This window comes from Anabrus simplex, chromosome 10 (genome assembly GCF_040414725.1).
Source record: "Anabrus simplex isolate iqAnaSimp1 chromosome 10, ASM4041472v1, whole genome shotgun sequence".
In the NCBI taxonomy this organism is placed as follows: domain Eukaryota; kingdom Metazoa; phylum Arthropoda; class Insecta; order Orthoptera; family Tettigoniidae; genus Anabrus; species Anabrus simplex.
The window spans coordinates 70,491,088-70,514,491 of record NC_090274.1 but is presented as its reverse complement, the minus strand read 5'-3'; the positions used below and the strand labels follow the sequence as shown (position 1 = coordinate 70,514,491).

The 23,404-nt window shown below is 38.0% G+C and overlaps 1 protein-coding gene across 3 annotated transcripts in view; it reads left to right on the top strand.

Annotated features, from left to right (window-relative positions):
- Pfk (ATP-dependent 6-phosphofructokinase) overlaps positions 1 to 23,404 on the top strand; it is a 194,668-nt gene that overhangs the window by 38,552 nt on the left and 132,712 nt on the right. For 2 of the 3 annotated variants that reach the window (XM_067154686.2, XM_068229476.1), the window contains exon 6: positions 10,033 to 10,141. The exons of the other annotated variant lie outside the window; for it this stretch is intronic. In XM_067154686.2, coding sequence (XP_067010787.2) covers positions 10,033 to 10,141 — 109 coding nt within the window. The remainder of the gene's footprint in view (positions 1 to 10,032; positions 10,142 to 23,404) is intronic. 3 annotated transcript variants of the gene reach the window in all.

Genomic DNA, 23,404 nt, shown 5'->3' with positions numbered 1-23,404 from the left:
CTGAGCTGTCAGTGGAGTGACGTTAGTAGACGAATAAGTTTGACTAGTGTTTTTAAAAGTACGAAAGATCACAATATGAAGATAAAGTTGGAATTCAAGAGAACGAATAGGGGCAAATATTCATTTATAGGAAGGGGAGTTAGAGTTTGGAATAATTTACCAAGGAAATGTTCAATATATTTTCAAATTCTTTGCAATTATTTAAGACTAGGTTAACAACAGATAGGGAATCCTCCACCTGGGTGGCTGCCCTAAATGCAAATGTTGATTGATTGATTGATTGATTGATTGATTGATTGATTGATTGATTCATTTGTGGCCATCAGTATGTACTTGTTAATGTATAATCCATAATATTAGGCCATCATATCTTTAGAATATTAATTTCTGAGAATCTGTCCTTCAAAGTTATTCTGAGATCAACTTAACCTATTTCTTTCATTCTTCCGTGTGAGTGATATGTTTTTGTTTCTCCTTCGGATGGCAGGTACCTTGCTCTTGTGACTGCCTGTGCTACGGATGCCTCGTATGTTTTTATTCCCGAAGACCCTGTTGTTCCTGATTGGCAAGAGAGATTGTGTCATAAGTTAGCAGAGGCAAGCATGTACTTAGGAGTGAATAAAATAGGATTTTGCACAGATTATAGTTCAGTTCTTCTGAGTTTCGACTTGACATTTGAGCGCTGCCTTTTGGCGGAGGCTAAATAAATTAATAAACAGCCAATCATAGGCAGCCGATCACTCCAATAGAGCGCGTTAGACTCTAGTTCCGGTTACCACTGTTGTCGATCTGTTGTTTTCTGTAACCCTGTGCTATCAGCTCTGTGTTGCATTGTGCTCAGTTCTTTTCGTGGTCTTTGTCAGTTCATTCAGTCATTCTTGACAAAGCACCAACACTAGCGGCTAGAAATGAGTTGATTGAGTGGTCCAAGGAGCATAATATTTCATTTTGCGATAACATGAGGAAGGGGAAGTGGGGGCGGGGGGATCTCGTGCATCTTGTGAAACAAAACAAGCTCTAGTACCCAGTTTATGTGGTGGATGAAATAACCAGGAGGCATGGGCATAATTGCCGCATAATTCCTTTGCGCCCGAGTGAAGGATTATGTAGCTGCGAATAACCGACTCTTCACAGTTTCAGATGTTGAAGGACTTCTGTGGGAATTCGTAGACCGTGTAAGTGCAGGTTGAGAGACACAATCCGAGATAAGTGAAGTCTGGGAGAGGGAAAGTATCACAGACATTTATGTTGAACACTTTATAATATCGTTATGGTCAAGCGAGAATGAAATCTCAACAAACAATGACAATGCTGGTACTCAGAAATAAGTCGTGTATTCTCTTTGTAGGATTTTTTCCTCCCTTAGGACGAACGGCATCTATTAGCAACAGGATCTATTCTAGAGAGTGAGTATAAATTTCATTTTCTTGCGTTTTATCTGTTCGAGCATTGATCTGTTTTTATCTTATAGCCTTATCCTAAATATTTGTGTGTTATTGTTAACCTTATGCGAGTTACACATGTTGCTACGAAGAATAATTGATGCTGGACTTACTTTCTAGTGTATACATTTTCGTTCGTGTTGTGTGTTATGAATCAGCAGTTTGTACTCGTAACAGTTTGGCACCACTGTCTGACTTCTGGTTAACTGTCAAGTCGAAACTCATAGCAACGGAACAATAATTACAGTAGCACTATGAGTTGTGTGTATAGCAAGCTAGTTGCTAGAAAATGCTTTTATCGTAAGAGTACTTTAAATTTGTCACCTCACACTAACAGATCTGTTCTACTGAAAGGCTCGATCAGTGTCAGAATTTCACTTGGACCATATTTTACTGGCCTTCACTGCTTATCATGGGAGCGTGATGACTGTGTGACATTGTCATGGCTTTTAATGGAACTAGCTCCATTTTGAATCCCACCAGTATATGTGGAATTATTGAATTGTTATTCTATCATTCTGTATAGTTTATGTGGGTCATTTGCTGAAAGTTATAACTTGGCAGGGAGGGATTCAGGTAGGTGGAATTGTAGTGAGCAGTTTGGCCTATGTCGACGACGTAGTTTTAATGGGAGATTGTGCTGAAAGCCTGCAGTCTAATATCTTGGAACTTGAAAACCTGTGCAGTGATTATAATATGAAAATTAGCATTTCAAAGACTAAAGTGATGTGAGTAGGGAAGACACCTAAGAGGATTAAATGGCAGGTCGTGAAAACATAAATGGAACAGGCAGATAATTTCTAGTATTTAGGATGTGTATTCTCCCAGGATGGTAATATAGTAAGCAAGATTTAATTAAAATTCAGCAGTGTTAATGCAGTCTCAGCCTTTTCAAAATGTCATGTGAAGCTTATTTTTAGTGCCTTAAGAATGATAATCAGTTAGCTCACGCTTTGAGAGATTCCCATACGGAAAGTAAGGAAGGTTTGAAACTTCTTAACATTTTGGAAATTGATGCTCAAAAAAACGTAAATGGCCGGAATGGTCTGTACGACTCCTAAAAACTAATTAAGAGATTGTGAATTCTCCTCTTGGTGTTCAGTAACCCAAATAGGGCTTGGAGTAGAAATATGTAAAGAGTATACACCACCAACACCAAATTCTTAGGTTAGAACGAGTGGCGAGAGGTGGTAAACAGGTGAACGTTTTTGCAGTGCGCTCTGTGCGCAGCAGATCCCTGGACAACAACCTCTGTCAGCACTGCTGCAGAGAGAAAGAACTCTTGCTCATGTCCTAGGATCCTGCAAATATGGAGAGCTTCTGCAAAACACTGGACACCATCAGATTGGATCATTCATAGCCGAAGAACTGAGGAAGAAGGCCTGTGATGTCCACAAAGAAGTTCATGATTTGGTAATGAATGGCAATTCTCGTTGAATCAACATGATAGCCTTCAGAGAACACGGCCCTCAACGCTTCATCATAGACCCAACTGTATGGTTCGAACACCACAAAGACCAACCAGAAGAGGTAAACCTAGAGAAACAAGAGATCTACAAACCCACAATCCTCTATTACGAGTCAAAATACAAAGTTGAAGAGATTGAAGTAATAGGACTAATGGTTGAAGCATGCGGCATCATACCTTGATTTTAAAATGGGGATAATTCCACCTAATTAATACTGCTTATTAAAAGTACAATGTGTTTATGCTTAAAAATGCACTCTTTGCAGTACCGGTTTCGATCCGTATTGATCATCCTCAGCTGCATTAAGAACATGAGATAAAACAACATTTACAAATCATTGGACACGACTTAGTTTAAGAATATGATTAAAAAGCATGATGACCGGGCGAGTTGGCCGTGCGGTTAGGGGCGCGCAGCTGTGATCTCGAATCCGGGAGGTAGTGGGTTCGAATCTCACTGTCGGCAGCCCTGAAGGTGGTTTTCCGTGGTTTCCAGTTTTCACACCAGGCAAATGCTGGGGCTGTACCTTAATTAAGGCCACGGCCGCTTCCTTCCCATTCCTAAGCCTTTCCTGTCCCATTGTCGCCATAAGACCCATCTGTGTCAGTGCGACGTAATGCAAAAAAAAAAAAAAGCATGATGAATGTTGTAACCAAGGTTGAAGTTTACAGAACACAACTTTTATTGCTTCACTTTATGATATTTACACAAATAACTGAAATTTATTTTGAAGCAAAAAGGAATATTGAATCTTGAGAAAAGTCTATCTTTATACAATATGTACAGGTTTGCAGTCTTTATATACACTTCTATCTCGAAAAGATAGTCTTTGTGAATTGACACTTTGATAGTCGAGAACTATCTGGCACACTAACATAAATGTTCATGAGAGTCCTTGTTTGTTGAAGTGCCTGAATTCCTAAAAAGCAAGTTCAATTGATTGAAGAAATTCCACCTAGCGAAACTAAGGGAGCTTGCATAACTTAGGGAATGAAAATGGCTTGTAAAAGAATTACGGAACATAGGCAGCGGAAACAGGTAAGGGAGCGGTGACCAGAGGTGAAACCTCGTACTGCCAGAAATTCAGTCCACCTGGTCGAAGCACATTTTCAAGAGGAGTAGCCTCCGTGCTCGACGTAAGGTGTATTCTGGAGCTGGACACCGGGGCAAGTGGGCGAGTGAGCAGGCCGGGAGCTCCTATTTATAGTACACTCGATGGTCAGGCACGCGCACTGAGGGCTGCGCGTCGAAGCTAGCAGAATGATACACAGGCGCGCGTGCAGCTGGCTGGCGGAGCGAGAAGGGAGCGCCGGACATACAACAATGAACAACATTAATAACAAGTTAAAATCAATAAAATTTGAGTTGTGGCCATAGGTCCCTCATAGAGCCCGTTACACCTGTTATAGTTTTGTCTTCGTCATAGTTACGATGCACTTAAAAGTCCTGGTGTGTTTCTAGTTGAACACTTCGTATCTTGTGTGATACTTATTCTGGTGAGGCGTGGGCTTGTCATAAATAGTGCTGAGGTATGTTGCTTTCTTGTGGTGGCAGGGCTGTCTTCAAGTCAAAATGAGTTAAGTTGGCGTTGACTAATCTTCAGACTTGCTTGTGGAGATTGATGTTGTGTTCTTTTAATAAGTTTTCTTGTTTATTGTACATTTGGAGTAGGTGGAATCATCTATAGGATAGTAGTTGTAGAGTCTTAATGGAGAAGAGAAAAGATTGCATATGAGAAAACATCTGTTTTGTGTGTTATGAGGTGGGAGCTGTGTCTGTTAGTTTACTCACTCAGGTGGGAAGGCCAGATGCTGTTGCCCGGCAAGGGTTAGCGCTTTGAGTAGTGGAGGGGGGAGAGGAAGGAGTGGATAGGGGTGGTGATTCTGGGTGGGCAGAGGCGTGTCTTGTAGGGGACTAGTTGAGTGTTTTTGTTGTTGTTTATTTCTTAGTTAATGGCTTTGGGGTAATGGAGTGATTGTGTCATAAAGGAGATTTGTTTCATCTGTTAGTTCATTTATTAAACTATTGGTCCATATGTATATAGAAATCCTCAGTAATATTGAGTAAAGTGTCTTTGGGGGCTATTTTTTGGATAGCCATGTCTCTTTCAATGTTGGAAAATTTATGTCCAGAATCTGCTGTATGTTGTCCAAAACAAGCCTACACCTCACCAGAATAAGTATCACACACCATGACTTAAGCGCTATGAGGGACCTATGGCCACAATTCAAATTTTATTGATTTTTACCTTGTTAATGTTGTTCATCATGCTTTTAAATCACATTCTTAGACTAAGTAATGTCCATTGATTTGTAGATGCTGTTTTATCTCATATTATTAATGCAGCTGAGGATGATCGATACATATCGAAACCGGTACTGCAAATAGTGTATTTTTAAGCATAAATACATTGTACTTTTAATGAGCAGTATTGATTAGGTGGAATTGTGTATTTTTAAGCATAAATACATTGTACTTTTAATGAGCAGTATTGATTAGGTGGAATTATCCCCATTTTGCAGTCGTGAACTTTATCAGTACGGATATGAAAATAATAAACTACAACACCATACCTTGACACTTTGTCGACACATGGAAGTGTTTACAGTTACTTATGGATGGCATTCACAAAATAGTTACGATAGCTCTCTGAGGTTCCATTAGGCTCCTGAGGCACCACATATTTAACGCATAATGTTGTTACTGATAAGAACTTTGAAAATTATGTAACTTCTATGTTTATTCCTTTGTAAAGTCTCCTTCACATGTGATCCATATTACCTTCTCATTCATGACAGCCTGTTAATACAGGTGGTTGTTTTTGTTTTTTAAAATAATAAACCTATATATAAGAAAGAAGCAAGTTCTGAGACAAAACTAAATTTACATAATTATGTTTTGGACTTTCCTATTCCATCATCACCATAACACCTGCTTGTGTCAGTGTGACATAACACAAATAGCAAAGAGATAAAACTACTTTGTTTTAGTCCTGTTGATTTTTAGCAGAGTGATTGACGATGAAGAGAATATCTTCAAAAATATTCAACATACGGTATGTGAGCAGTGATGGTGCTTGATACAGTCTGCAAACTCTACCATTTAATTTAATTTCCAGTCTACTTGTTTATCAAGAACTTTCAGGTGGATCATAAGGAATTTATATTTTAATCTGTACCGGTAAGTAAATATGAGACGTTCACGACCAGAAGGGCAAAATCGGCAGGTGAGGTTTTATAAAAGCATTTGTCTCGATGGCTAACAGGAAACATTGTTGTAGATAAATGTAGTTGAGTTTGCCGTGATATAGTATGGAAAATTGCCAGAGACAAATGAGGTGGGGTTCGGTTTGAGTGATAGCTGCGTGGACCAGAAGAGCTTAATCAACAGAGATCTTAGTACCCCCACTCCAGTCCCAAATAAGAACACTAACATAGTTTTGGCAAATTTGTTATTCATTCACAAAGATAGTTATATCAACATCAAACATTACTACCTGCCTGCTGTGTGACTGAGACTTACGGCACATAGAAAAATCTGCTTGGTACTGTGATGTGTTCTCGAAAGATCATCACGTCCATTTATTAAAAGAATCCTGCCGAAGGTTGCTGTTTGATGTTATAGACGTTACCCAAAACATGACTAAAAATTTTACAGTGTTACGGAAGAAGATAACAAAAGCTACGTTAACTGTTGCTAAATTTAAAGATGGCAAAATATTTCAGTACAGCCGTGATTGCAAAGAAGGATTTTACATACATCTGACAGCCCCATCTAGCGGTGAGGACAGGAATTGTGCCGGCTGCCGAAGCCTGTCGCACTCCTCTGGGGCAATGATTAATGGCTGACAAATGAAATGATATTGGAAAGTGTTGCTGGAATGAAATATGACAGGGAAAACCGGAGTACCCGAAGAAAAACCTGTCTCGCCTCTGCTTGTTCAGCACAAAACTCGCATGGAGTGACCGGGATTTGAACCACCAAACCCAGCAGTGAGAGGCCAGCGCACTGCCACCTGAGCCACGGAGGCTTACACTTTCCTTAATAATAATAATAATAATAATAATAATAATAATAATAATAATAATAATAATAATAAAAATAATTCCATGCATGTCATGTTTTGATTGTAATAAATGTGATATATTTTTTGTTTTATCATCACCTATTCTTTTGGATGAAATCGCAAAGGAGAAATAATATGTCGAGTTCACCCACAGAAAAAAAAAATGTAGTGGCATTTTTCTCAAAATGTGTTGAGTTCACCCTTCTGGTTGGGAACGCCTCATATAATTTTCTTTTGAGTTATTTGTGTATTGGGTTCACATGGATTAGTGATCACTGTAATGTGCAAATAATAGTTACATGGGCTTTCATAACCACATGAGCTTTTGTTTCCTTTTATGATTAAATATGTGTGTATTGTTGAGTGCTTTTTCACAATTGACATGTTGTTCAATTGAGAGGACTATAAATATTTGTCATCAGTGTTTTAATGTTGATAAGAGCTATTAACAATTTGCGTTTGTTGTGCTCAGTGCTTACATTTGATGTGTTGTGACATTGGTTTAATGATGAGGATATTTTAATCTCACCAGGACCTGATATTGGCTGATCTTTTGGAGCTTTGTGGTATTGTTACACTTGCTATAATATTTTGTTGTGCATTTCAAGCTGAATAATCAGTGTTAATCCTTTGACATTTTCCTTCCACATTATTCCTTCATTCTGTCCTTTTCCTATATTTGAGTGATCAGTCAGTCAAACAAATAGTTATGTTACTGGCTATACTGTACAAGGGAAGATGGTAGTAATATCATTTAGCCTCAGTTTCCATTTTTGCAAGTCTTGTAAGTTGAAACCACTTGGATGACTTGTATGTCTGTTTCAGTATTCTGTTCTGCTAACCAGCAGAGTTCCTACTAATATAACTTAGCTTGAATGCTTTAGATAGCTTGTATCATTGTTAAACTTCTTCTTCTTCTTCTTCTTCTTCTTCTTCTTCTTCTTCTTCTTCTTCTTCTTCTTCTTCTTCTTCTTCTTCTTCTTCTTCTTCTTCTTCTTCTTCTTCTGTATGCCTTGCCCGGTCTCCTGGATGTTGGATGTTGAGCAGCACGGTAGAATTGTGCGACAGTTCGTATTCTAGTCCAGTGTTGAATGTTCTTGAGACATGACTTTCTTTTTCTGCCTACTCCCCTCTGTCCTTCAATTTTGCCCTTCAAAATGAGGTGTAATACTGCATATCTTTCACCACGCAACACATGCCCCAAGTATGCAATTTTCCTGCATTTGATGTTGATCAGTAATTCTCTTTTAGAGTTTGTTCTTTGCAATATTTGCTCGTTAGAGACGTGCTCTATCCAGGAGACTCCTAGCATTTGTCTATGAAACCACATTTCTAGAGCTTCCAGCCTTTTTATGTTGGTCATTTTTAAGGTCCAAGCTTAAACTCCATAAAGCAAAATTGACCAAACATAACATTTAACCACGTGCTGTCTCAGTTTTAAGTTTAAGGCATCATCACACAGTAAAGCCTTCATTTTCTTGAATGCTGATCTTGCCATTTCTATACAGGTCTTAATTTCGAGATCTGGGTTTAAATCATCTGATCCAACAACCAAGGTATTTAAATTTGTTAGACTAGAAATGCATAATTTGGAGTGATGAATCAAACTGATGGTAGGGTTTGGGTATGGCAGATGCCAGCCTGTACAGTATCCACAGTGAAATTGGATGGAGGTGGAGTGGCAGTGCGGGAGCATTTCTCGTGAAGAGGACTAAGGCCTCTTGTAATACTACAGAGCACGTTAAACATGAAAGGAAATAAAGTTTTGACTAGCTGTGTGTAGTCTATGGTAGAAGACCAGTTCAGTGATGATGGCTGTGTACAGGATCTCTCTTATAAACCCAGACCGTCCAGCGGCATTTCTACTCTCCCAGACCTAAGCAGCTGTTCGGGAGGCATGCCCATAGTTCTTGACCTTGTAAGGAGCGTGCATGTGTTCGACCTAGCATCAATAGCCAGTCTGAATCTCAGCTGCTAATATGGGGAGACAGTTATCGTTGCAACACCAAATTTTCATATGTAAAAGTGATTTTAAGTTGGCTTGACAGGTACGCGATGCGATGCATTTGTTCGGTAATTTTCTGGTTAAGTGGCACCTTCATGAGCACAGATTCATGTTAATGTAAATAAATTTGAAACTACTTGCTCAGTGCTCAATAAAAGAACAGTTTTAACAGAGCAAAAGCTAGATGACATTGGTGCGAATCTTGAACGGTCACCGAATAAATTGCTCACAAACTTAGGACAACAAGTAGGGGTTTTGTTTCCTTCTGCACACAGAGCTACAAAGCTATTACACATCAAACCGTACAGGTTTACATGGGCCCATTGTTTAAAACCTGCTGATCCAGCCACAAGAGTGAGATATTTTGAGTGGTATCTTGCATCATTGAATGATCGTTTATGCGACCCACAGCTTGTGTTCTTTTCGGATGAGGACTGGTTTCATCTTAATGGTCGTGTGAACAGTCACAACTCTCGCTATTGGTGTACAGAAAATCCTAATGGTGTTTATGAAGTCCCTCATTTTGAAGGATGACACTTCTAGCATCTTTTATAAGGTAAGATTTCGTATAAGATCGAATACACGCTTAAAGCAGGACGGCCGCGCGGGACGAAAGTTGGACTGAGGCAGCTGCTGTAGCGCAGAGTACAAACACCGTGCACTCAGGCTGGGTTTATAAGAGAGACCCTGTTCTACATGATAAATGCTCCCTAACATAAAACAGGGTCTGATTTGTGAACAAGGATTTGAAAGTGGACTGGACAGTCCAGAGCCCTGATTTCTGTTCTCTCTCTTAGTGTTTCATCCCATATTAATGTCCACTACTTGGGAGTTTATTCAACCTTTGATCAGATATAGATTTTACTAGAATCATTTTCTGGTTATAGAGAAGACTGTCTGGGATCTACAATCTGAAAATTTCTTGTCCTATATCCCATCCTTATCAAACCTTTATATAGCCACAATTAAAATGTTAATTGCCATAGAGATAGAAGAAAGGTCCTCTGATCTTCAGGAGTGAGTATATGATGACATTATGTTCCTCGCCAGGTACCTGGCCCTAGTGGCGGCGTTAACTAGCGAGGCAGACTTTGTGTTTATTCCCGAGTGGCCACCGGAGAGAGACTGGCCCACTAAGATGTGTAAGAAGCTCCTCCAGGCAGGTTGCTAGCTTGTTGTAAGTGTACTAAGACACAGAGTGGTAAGGCAGAGCAGACTGCATAGCATTTACAACATTCTCCTTTACAGGAATACCTTCAAACTTCACTATCTGCCTGTATTAACCACTGTCTCTTCACAGGTTCACTCATCAGTGAAAATCCATGAAAATCCACAGCTTGTTTCCAGTCATTCGATTGGGTCAGGAATGGAATGAATGAAGACACCATCTAGCGGCGAGGATAGGAATTGTGCCGGCTGTCGAAGGCTGTCATGCTCCTCTGGGGCAATGATTAATGGCTGACAGATGAAATTATATTGAAGACTGTTACTGGAATGAAAGATGACAGGGAAAACCAGAGTACCCGGAGAAAAATCTGTCTCGCCTCTGGTTTGTTCAGCGCAAATCTCACATGGAGTGACCAGGATTTGAACCACGGAACCCAGCATTGAGAGACTGGTGCGCTGCCGCCTGAGCCACTGAGGCATTAGCATTACCTGCCACAAGAGTTGAAAAGAAATTGAGGCATCTTTTCTTCCCTAATAATAAAAATTTAGGGGCCGATGTCCAAACTTCTAACTTAAGTAAAGAAAGACATACAGGAACCAGGAGTAACTGGAAATGACATCAGAAACAGAGCACCTCTCAGGAGAATGATTAAACAAAAGATGTTTCGGAGCAGACCACCCTGTAAGAAAACAGGCGCTGTCTGGACAAAGGAAAGAAGGGAGAAACATAGCTAGAGAATGCACGAGTACTGGGCAAATATCAAGTCCCTTTCTAAGCGGAAAAGTTGAACATCACGCTCCTCAGGTGGCCCATTAATAATAATAATAATAATGATCATAATGATAATAATGATGATAATAATAATAATAATAATAATAATAATAATAATAATAATAATTCAAAATTAAACGAGTATCACAATTTAAGTATCTTGATGAAACAATTCAGGAAAATGGACTCTAAACAAAAGCCAATGAAATTAAATGCCAAGAGATGGGAACTGCATATCGATTAACCCAAAATGTCTTTAACAAAAGATCTACGACATTACAATACAGTCATTAAACCAAAATGTCTATGGATCAGAGATGCTAATTTTGAACAGGAAAGCAGACATTGAAAACAATGAAGAAAAGAAGCACAAAATCATAAGAAAAATTCTAGGCCCAAAACTCACAGACAGACAATACCAACTTAGAGGCAGGCAGGAAATCAAATAATACACAAATATTCACAGTGACATTAGAAAACATAGGCTAAAATTGTATGGTCATATTAAAAGAATGCATCCAGACAGACTTACCAAACAAATAGTTGAATTCTGTGAAAACAGGAGTAAAGCTAAAACAGACATAACGAAATGGATTGGCAAAATTAAAACTGATTTGAAACGGGCAGAAATTACACCAGCAAATGTCCAAAACAGGGTAATCTTCAAATCCAAAATTCACAAAATTGACGAAGAGGAGAGACCAAAGAAGAAGACTGGAACAACCTGGTCTGAAGACAGAAAGGAAGTCCACAGTAAAAGAATGAAAGAAATATGGTCACAAAGGAAGACAAATGCATGCCTCTATGTACTTTGCATAGTCTTAATGGACTTATTTGCATATAATAATAATAATAATGATAATAAAAACAACAACTCCTCTTCAATTAACAGAGTAATCTGGATTTCTGTTGGGCAATCTTTGTCTGGGATCGTACTACTAAATTCCTCACTGATGTGGATAAAATCATTCAGAGTGCTGTAAAGGAAATCATCGGAATATATGCAGAACGTTAATAAGAAAAACCGACCTGTACATTCAGGGAACCAGGGACCTTCAAGGCGAAGTTACTCAGAGTATTAGCCATTTACAATTACCACGAAAAACAATTGAAGACCTTTGGCCAAAATATATCAGGAAATAACTTCACAAGGATAAAGTTTGTGTAATTTGAGGAAAAACGGTGATTCCAAATGGAATCATTGGGAATATGAAAGAGTTTAAACTCGTAGAAAACATGAACGTTAGTGATTCCAATTGGAATGATCAGACTGGGGAGGTTTTTAAAGGCCAAACTCCTTGCTTACTTTATTGATTTAATGGTTGTAGCAGAGATGTTGTGTATGGCTGAATAAGGATGACTGTAAATGAAGTTGAAACTGAAGTCCCTGAATTGGTTTCATTTGTGGTAAAATCTAGATCTAAAACTTGTCGTACTTTATTGATGTTCATGGTTTTAAATCCTCTTCAAATTGATCAAGACGCTGCTTCTCCATTATAATTATGTAAGTGTTCAAAGTTGAAGAAACTGTGGAACTCAGTCATAAGCAAGAATTTTCATAATATAATTAATTACTTTTTTAAATGCTTGAGCAGTGCAGTTTATTTGAAGTGTTCTGTTTTACCACTCTGTTGTCATGTACTATAACCTACTATTATAAGACTATTTTTCTTTTTTTATTTTCAGATGGTTCTATCTCTCTCTTACTAAAGTTTTATGATTCAAGTTGAGTTTTCAGGGGAAGGTTGCATGCCGCAGGATTTCTCATGTCATTACACACTAATGGTGTCGTGTTTTGTGAGTTTTTCTCAAGCTTTCTTTGGTTGTAATGCTTGCTTGCTTTTGGTAGTTTGCTTCTTGTATTTGCTAATATGTAGAATTAATTCAAAGTATCCACATTATCTAGTGTTCTAGCTGAGAAAGAAAGACAATGTGTATTACAAAGCACATGGCATGGGTCAGAAACAGAAATTGTGCATTTTAGATATTTTTGTTTTTTTAGACTTCATTATTGAGTTTTGAAATTGAAATTTGATGTACTTTTTTTTTTTTTTTTTTTGGAAAAATTGTACTCTTGCATACTATTTATTTTTTCAGTTATTTTAAGGAAATGCAGATGACTGACTATACATAGATGTCACACACACATAATGTACAATTATGGTTTGGAGAAGTCCCCTTATGTATGGAACCCTAAACAAACAGGCGTCCACCTGCAAAGCAACTTCCTATTTGATGTACTCTAATGAGGTATCCTAGAAGACTCCCCATGCTACACAACTCTGCATTGCCTGGATGGCTCTAATTTCTTCTGAGTTGGGGCCATTTTTGATGGGTGGTAGCCAGTATATTGATCCTGAGGCATCAAGGGAATATTATGAGTGTGAGGGAATTTAGCAAAGATGCAAGATATTTACAGATATAATCATTGCTTTTCTTTTGTTATGTGATCCCAGAACTGTGGGGTTAGAAATTCATTGAAAACTTGAACAGTTCTGTTGGATTCTTTTTACCACAGAGTGAGTTTCACAAACTGGCTTACGTGTGACATCAGCAGGTTTATTAGCTTCAAGTTTCCAAATCCAGTCATTACTGACGTTCCTACCATTTGATGTTGTTGCACCTTGTCTAAATAATGAATTTTCCATTTTGTTCGGAAATAGAATCAGATTCACCTTCACTAATATCATTTGAAGATGAATTATTTTCACTTTGCACACTTTCATAGTGAATCTGAACATTTTCTCAAGCTATTCATGAATAACATCTGTGACACTCCAAGCCGCTGTCATATTTGTTTACAAATTACTCACGGTCAGGTACATTTTATTTTTCTTATTCCAGGAGCGAGTTACTGTTTATGATATAAAAATTAAGTTCAGGTAGTTCCTGGTTACATTTTAAAACTTTTGGAACAAACCTCGCTGACTCGGTAACCGTAAATATGCGTCTGTAGGTAGTCCGTGCACGCAGACAGATTGACTGTCATAGCATGTTTGCACCATTCACTCATTGGACAGAACATTCCATCAAAGCATGGCATGAGGTTAAATTATACTGTTAAATACAGTGTAAAGTGAGAAATCTGCTATTTTTATTTTCAATTACCTCATGTTTAAACAACTAAATACACATCTCATGGAATTGAGTACCAGAATTGAAATCCCCTACGTTCAGAGTTGGGAAGTACGCAAGGACCTCGTTTATCCGGCCCTCATTAATCCGGATCTCCGGTTTATACTGATTGAAAATAATAAAAATGTACTTTTATTTGTAGAGTATTTCTTTTACGGCGTTGACTCTTGAATGTCTTTTCCCTCAAGGATAGTTAAAGACTGGAATTGGAAGTAATTCGGCCACGGTCTATAAAAGGTACAGTCCCAGCGTTCGCCTGGAACTGAGAATGGGAAACCGTGGAAAACCATTCCCAGGACAGCCGAGGTGGGATTCAAACTCACGCTCTCTTGAATGCAACGCACTATTAATTCACTGATGGTGAATTCGAAAATGAAACCGACGCTTCATCAGAAGAAACAATGACTCGTGGAGAGGCAACAGTCCAGCTGGACAAACTGATGGCCTATTTAGAATCCTTGACTGAAACCACACCGGCAGAACTGAGGTCAGTAAAACATCTTCGTGATCGTGCTGCGCGCAAACGCTATAAAAATGTAAAACAGAAAAAAACTCTCCCATTATTTTAGTGCATAAAATAGTCGTAAATGTACAAAAAGTGTTCTGATATTTTTTTTGTACAATTGAAAAAAAGGTATTACTGTACAACTTATGTTAATAGATTATGTAACATGTACTGTATTTGTTTTTTTTTTTTTTAGTTTTTTCCGGATTGTGCAGATTTTCGATAATCCGGATCAATTCTGGTCCCACTTAATCTGGATAAACGACGTTTTTGTGTAATCTAATTACTTGTAATGATTAGATTCTTAGTAATTTTTACTTGTAATCGTTACTTTGTACAAAATTTAATTTTTACTTGTAATTTACTTCTTGAAATAAAATTGTAATCGTTACATTCTAGTAATTGATACACAGTACATTGCACAAAAGCAGAAATGTGAAAAAATAAATGATAATGAAGATACATTTTTCAGTTCTACTACATCAGAACCAATAGCTTCACCAGTTTTGGATGAGATAATTTCTTACCTCTCCTGACTTCCAAAGGCATTCCAACAATGTTCTTACAATGAAACACAGGTATTCCTTCAAGTGCTCCTGTAGGGGGCCTTTTCAGTAAATACAATGATGTCACATCAATGATGACTGGGACCTTACTCACGAGATCTGATGCAGAATTGAGCAGGCCAGAACTTCTTTTCAGAGACTTAGGAAACTTTTGACAAGCCGTGACCTTTCCATTTCACTACGGACACGACTACTCCGGTGCTACGTTTTCAGCATTCTGTTGTACGGCGTTGAGGCATGGACACTAACTAAGACCATGTGCAAGAGATTGCAAGCATTTGAAATGTGGACGTACTGAAAGATGCTGAAGATACCTTGGACAGCTAAAATGACCAATATAGACGTTTTGCACCGCATGAACAAAGAACCAGAAATTCTCACTACCATCAAGAGAAGGAAACTAGAATACTTTGGTCATATGATGCGGAACTCTAAATGCCACCTTCTGCAAGTAATACTCCAAGGGAAAATTAATGGAAAATGTGGTCCGGGGAGAAGTAGGACATCATGGCTCGGCAACTTGAGCCAGTGGTTTGGGGTGACAAAGCTTACTCTGTTCAGAACAGCTATGAACAAACAACAGATCATGCTACTGATTGCCAACGTCCTGCGAGGACATGGCACATGGAGAAGAAGAAGAAGAAGAAGAAGAAGAAGAAGAAGAAGAAGAAGAAGAAGAAGAAGAAGAAGAAGAAGAAGAAGAAGAAGAAGAAGAAGAATGATGTAAATCCTCACCTAAGATGTCAAGGATAAGCGATGAGAATTTTAAGAACCAATTTATATATTTGCAAAATAAATAGAAAATTATTTCAAACACTAGAAGTCATTAACTATAAAATTCCACACTTCTAGTTCTTTGGACAAGTGACTGAATATTGAAAATGTTCCTTCTTGAAATGTGGTAGAGGGAACTTTTAGAACACAAAGGAGAAATAAACTGTGAGATTGCTTACAATATACACAATATTTATTACTATAATTATTTACAAATAAATACATCTTATGTCAGATGTATTTGAGTTTCTTTCTTTTCAAACGATTTAGCTTGCTTCTCCAACTCCTCAGTAATGATGTCTATAAACGTTGATGGTTCATCACTATATTTGACCACTTTAAGTTTTTCCCACTTCTCTAACTTAATTGCAACAAAACGACCATTACTTGTTGGCGACATAATGGCGCACGGTATACTATTGTGAATCTATTACAGAACTATTTAAAATAGTTTTACATGAGTCCACCTTGTCAATACACCTTATAATGAAAGAAAACTATTTATTTTATCATACATGTTTCGGGAAGTCATCCATTCCCTGTCTATGGTGCTCATATGGAGTGAGGGTTTATCATATTGTTAATAGTTGTGATTAGTTTGTCAGATGGAGACATTAACCCCTTAACTGAGCATTCATTTTCCATGTGTTGCATATATATATTTTTAACTTCAGCCAGTTTTTCATCACTAAGAAAATGTTGAAATATTGTCAATGGTTCGGGATTATCCCCAAAGTTAGCATGAATCCCACTATTGCCAGTAAAACTGAATCTGTTACGCTTCCCTTCAGTCGACCTGAACATCTTCAATTTCTTCACATTTGTGTCGGTCATCATGGAATTCATCACTTGATTCGGAAGAATAATTGTCACTTTTGTCTTCACTTTCATTGCAAAGCAAGAGCATTCGCTCAATGTCACTGCTAAATTACTTTGTTTACACTCATGGATTTTAGTGCGGAAGCCATATTGCTTCCATTGCTGACCACACAGAAAACGTGGTACGGCCACATGAATTCTACATGGAATACGATGTTCCATGGAAATAAAATGTAGTAATTTGTTGCAAAATAAGGCCTATAGATGTCAGAAGTATCTATACACTTCTGACACTTATAAGTGGTTAATGTAATGTCTAATAAACACACGAACTTGGACAACGCTTAAAAGCGGTTCATGCATTTTGTGTATTGACGCTGGGAAGGATTTGAGCCTTGAGCAGATCTCTTGTTGTTATTCAACAGGAGTAGGCTATATACCAATATTGGGTTTCACACTCTCCCTACCTCATTACCTACACAACACATAACATGCTCTCACCACAGTGCATGCAGAAATACATATTGCAAACCTCCCATCTTCATGGTAAAAGCAAAGTGCCTGTGCATTACACTACATACACACATTTTCCTGAATGATTACAAAACTCAGGGTAAATCGTAAAGATTTGTGTGTGTGATGTGAAAGATAGGTTAGAAATCTAATATAGTGCAGCTGGGATGTCACAATATGCTAAACAAGCTTGCCAACGTCTGTGCATTATACACAGCTAATGAATGACCACAATACCTGCAAGGCAAAAGATAGGCTAGAAATCTACTGAAGGACGTTTTCCTCGCCAATTGGACAGTGTGTGCCGTGACCATATTCAAGAGCCTCTCTAAGGGATTTCTGTGACAGAGATTGGCCCGGACACCCATAGAAAGTGACACAGGACAGCAGCAGAATCTTTGTTTGACAGTGGACAAAACTTGAATTAATGAACAATGTCTTACCTTAGTTGTTTTGTTATTTTCACTTCAATTTTGTTTTCCTTTGCAGGAATTTTGTGTAATATACAGTCAATACAGGACAGTTTAAACACGAGACTCTCAAAATTGCAATTTGCACTGAATATGGCTAGACGTGATGCAAGATTTATTGAAGACAGTAGGAAGTTTTTTTTCACAGCTGGCATGGTTGCACTTTATGTATTTGCACAATCTTGGTTATAATTCTTCCATATAAATAAGAATACTTCTTGAGGTGGATTGTTGGGTCCCTGGTGAGTTTGAAGGAAGAATCTCTGCTACTTCAGGTATCATTTCGCATCATTTATCTATTCCTTTTCTCATTAACATGCACCACATGTATGATAACACTATTGCCATCATTGTAAGAATTTCAGCTTTCAGATACTACACAAGTTATTTGGTACTGTTCTGTTCTCAGCTCATAAACTTTACAAATATATGTGCATGAATTTCCCTTTGCAATATTTTTTTTTTGTACAATTTATCTAAGGATTGTCAATGATGTGCTGGATGAGCATCGTCTAATCGTACTTGTGGCGTGGTAGATGCTAGATTGAGTATCTTTTGATCATATGTCCCTGTTGGACCAAACATGGATGCCTGGTGAAGCCTTCATTAGGAGTTAAGCCAGTGTGAAATCTTCTTGACATATTATTTCTGCTCTTTGCATCAACACATTTGTCACTCTTGCTGTACTATATACTTTGTTCAAATCTAATTTTTGCTGGGAAATTGAGATATCTTCTAGGGTTCTTCTTCTTGGCATTATTTTCCATCAGGAAGTGGGATGTGCCATTCTGCACTTCGCCCTCCATTTCATGTGGTCTGTTGCCAATGCAGCAAGGGTGGACCCCTACTGCTTGCATACTCTCCCCCAAGCAGTCCATCTGCCACTTCCTGGGTCATTAATGGGGTACAAAAAGGTCAAGTTTCTTCGAATCACTTCAAAATGGATTTTACTGGGTACCTCACTAATGACTGTGTTATAAAGAACAGCTAATAATGTCCAACAACGACAACAACAACAGTAAATCTGCCATACACCTACAATGTAATGCGGTTGAAAGTGGGAACAGTATTTAGGGGGAACACACAATTCTGCAACATTAGTTATAAAAAGCATTAGAAACTCTTAACGTTCATTTTCAGATTAGTTCGTTTACTGATTGTAAGTAAGGGTCAGATCAAGTATCCTGCTATACTAAGGTCCACGAGAGTTGGAGTCTGATGTTTAGCGCCACCGGTGGGAAAAAGTTGAATAACGGTGCTCGAAAATGGTCTGTTGGTATGGCAAGGGTAACAGCGATGCCACATTTGAGGAAGCTATCGCCATGTGGGTTGGCGTGCTCTGTCGCTTTTGTGATATTATTGGGAGTGGTACTGTGTTGGCTGTGTTAGTTGCTGCTTTATGTATTTACATGTTTGTCTTCTGAATATCATTGCTTCATTCATATTTGGCTGATTTTCTTTTCACGATAAAGTATAGTCTTCCTATTGTGCATATTATACCACAGTTTATTCCTGAAGTGTACAGGTACAGGTAACAATCTGTGTGAAGTAATAAGAAAACTATCAATGTGGGTAGTGTTCTATTCTGTTTGTGCATTTGTTGAGGTTGTTGTCAGAAACTGATGATTTTGTTAGTGATTAAGAAATCTCATATTTATCAGTAATAATGTGTTCTGTTTTAAATGCTGGAATTATTAGCACAGGTTTAGGAAAGTGTCAAAGTTTATTGAATTGCATTGGGCCTACATGTTTCTTTAAACACTCAGCTTGTATTAAAGGGTGATATGCCGCAGATGGAGGTAACTATGACAATGCAGTGTATTTTGTAGTTACTGCTTTCGCCGCTCAAATGTTAGACTCCAACTCCTGTGGGCCGAACTGTAGAGCTCAACCTGTTGATGTTTCCCATTGTGGGTGTTGAGTTGTCGGGGTAATTTACGATCCTTTCAGGCTGGTTTCATTAATCTGCTGTCGTATCCCTTTTGTCTACCTTCATGACTATTCAAGCCGCACTTCCACAGACAAGAATTGGTCTAACAAGGTTTTTGAACACTATGACTTCTGTGCCACTAATCCTGAGAAAGCTAGAAACCTACTTTCTTTTGACGTTATAATTCTTGTATTCCATTGAAAAGAATGAAAAGGTTCATATGTACTGAATAAAATAATTTGAGAAAGTAAAACACTAAAACAGCACTTAGTTTTACTTTCATGTATCGTTTCCTACTTTTCCCACCATGATCATTTCAAAGCTAGTGGGAGGAATAAATCGTGTCATGAGTGAATGTACTGTGAAATCGTGCTGCGACACTGACTAGTACACATCTCGACAGAGTACATGGATCTGGTTGAACTGTGAAGGAATTTAAATCTGCCTAACACCACATCCCTCATCAGCTAATCTTTGGACTTGGTACATTGGTACAAATATGCTTATCAACAGAACAATTATATATAAATCTTGAAATTGTTAGATTAGTTGATGTTTTGGCACTGCTGAAGAAGAGAGTAGTTAGCTCTCGAAACATGTACAGTAATTAAGTATAATAAAATATGTAAAACTGGGCGAGTTGGCCGTGCGGTTAGGGGCGCGCAACTGTGATCTCGCATCCGGGAGATAGTGGGTTCGAACCCCACTGCCGGCAGCCCTGAAGATGTTTTTCCGTCGTTTCCCATTTTCACATCAGGCAAATGCTGGGGCTGTACCTTAATTAAGACCACGGCCGCTTCCTTCCCATTCCTAGGCCTTTCCTGTCCCATCGTCACCGTAAGACCTATCTGTGTCGGTGCGACATAAAGCAAAATTCACAATTAAGTATTTAATTTATTTTCCACCTAGTCGATACAATGATTGCTTAAGGCAATTTTTAATGGTCAAAAGTGGTACATGTTTCGTATATTATCAACATCTTCAGCCACATAACACTGTTTAGATGAAAAATATATAAAATTGACAAAGTAATGCTTTAGAGGATTACTTTGTCAATTTTATATATTTTTCATCTAAACAGTGTTATGTGGCTGAAGATGTTGATAATATACGAAACATGTACCACTTTTGACCATTAAAAATTGCCTTAAGCAATCATTGTATCGACTAGGTGGAAAATAAATTAAATACTTAATTGTGAATCTATTGAAGTGCGATACGGACCATGAAGCTGATTTTATGTAATAAAGCAAAATAGCGAAAATATGTAAAGTATTGACAAGGCGGAAAAGTGTTCTATAGAAATTTGAATATAAGTCAATACGGACAGGATTAACCAACGTGGTTAAAATAATTCCTAGGATCACTTTAGTCAGTCCATCGTTCAGGTCTCTTTGAAGGGATTGTTTAGACTTTGCGGTCCTTCCGGTACTTCTTCAGACGCTCTGATCTTTGTGCCCTTTACTCAGTTGAAAATGTGTGTGTTTTTGGTTTGTTTCATGTAAGGGTAAAGCGGAGGTTTGTATTCTTGAGTTTTGTCTTTTAAGGAATACTCTACCGGCTGAACCAAAAGTTCAGAGAAGGCAGCATTCTTTGTTTAGTACCATTTTTATCTCTTGTTTAATATTCTTTACAGGCAGTGCCATTGACTTTGGTGGGGCAAGCATTTTCTGCCCCCCCCCCCCCCCCAAATGCTATTGGGGGGAGAGTGCCTTTTTGCCTCCCCCTCCCCCCCAAATTCTCCTCCTAGATATTAAGTACCCTTAAAACGAGGCATTCTGTAGTCTTCGGAGCCCTGAGTTGAGAATTAGAGCGTCACAAGATTAAAAAAAGTAGTCCTCAGGTCTGCTACAGGTGCGATGGAGTTATACCCAGTGTGTCCGGTGAGCTCTGCCCAATGAGTTTGGCAGATGATTTTATATCAAGGAATGAGATTAGAAAGCGGGCATTCCTTCAAAAAACTACATTTCCGAATGGAGACTGTTCAGGCGATACATCTGGTGGTAGAGCTATTAACATGAAATGAACAATATACAGTAATAGCACATGTATTCAGAAAATGTATTTATGAAGCAGGTTCTACTTTTCTTACTTGTGATTATTTTTGACAGCTTCATACATAAGACATTTCTTCAAAATATTTATTTATGAATGAAGTTCTATTTTTCTGTTTACTTGGGAATATTATTGAGCCCACCTGGTGGTCATGATCATTAAGGTGTTGAAGTCTAAACGGTCTGACACTGTGGTTAACCGGTTCAAGTCCCGTTGGTCAAAAAGAAGTTCACCATCAGAATGTTGACCGGCAGGGTAGGGGAGGTGGTGGTATACAATTTCTAATCACAAGATTGCATGTCAAAAGCGTGGATTAAATTCCAAACTTCTCCGCAGTGATCATATGGGGTGAGGGCATATTACGCCGTTGATGTGATTTGTCTGTCGGATGGGGACGTTAAGCCTTGAGCAGATCCCTTGGTGCTATTCGACAGGAGTAGGTTTAACAATTAAAAATAGGAGAGGATTTCCACCAATCAATACTTATTTATTGCATATATTAAGCTACAGGACCGATTTCGACCTCATATACAAGGTCATCTTCAGCTGAACTATACATACATATTTATATAATGAAGCTTTGATTAAGATTGTGTTGTTTAAGGAATGCTATATGATGATGATGTGCATTTGGTCACATAGAAATGGGGCAAGTCTTAGCGTGAACTGGCGTATATGTCATTCTGTACAATATTGCAACTGTATGTCTGAAATATTATGTTGAAGGTCTTAAAATTAGTGTATAAAATATGTCTTTACTTAAACTAATATATATATGTACAAGATAAATACAATATATAAAAGCACTCCATGCATATGAACATTCGTTCTTGCTTGTTGGTCAATACATCGACTAACTTCCGTATTTAAGTCTTATTTACAGTTGTACACTTCAGCTGCTATTCTTGGAGTTTGTAAAATTGCATGGGTAAAAGATTTTGTCTTCATGAGTACATGTGGGATAGGTTTCACACTCTCCCTTCCTATTATCATATATCACGGCATCCATTTCATCTTGCTAACTCCTCTGATGAGATTGACTTCACGAAGGGCATCCAGTCATAAAAAACCGCCATGACAGTCATCTCACCTCATACCCGACCCTGTAGAGAAACAGGACAAGGGTTGGACAAACACTTGTGAATATTATTGAAAACTCTGTACATTAGACTTGTTCAAAAATTTATTTGAGAAACAAGGAATGTTTGCATTAATAGTTGTTCCTCATTTCACATGCCTGTGTTCATATTAATCATGCCCCCCCACCCCCCCAATAATTACCCGAAGTCGGCGTGCCTGTTTACAGGTACGTTGTAGTAAGTTATTTAAGTTATTTAATGATTGAAGATCTGAAAAGTGCTTTCTGTGAACAAGATGGCCTATTTTATAAAAGCATCATAGGGCCTATACTTCGGGGAAATGGCCTTTGGGTAATAATAAGGTCATTAAGTATGCTAGCGCTTCATGCAAATGTACAATTAATTTACAAAATTACAATTTCTGACTTAAATATATAATTAAAGTTATACCTGTTATTTTAGGATAATGTGGCAATGTTGAATTTATAATAAACATTTTTAAAAGTGTTTTATTTTATAATAATTAATAAAACTAAATTTGGCTGTAATTTTACAACATAGATACAATATTTTCAATAGGTTTTATTAATTTTTAAATTCACTTTTACCAAAGTAAGGCATTGGTTGTTAGTCCCTC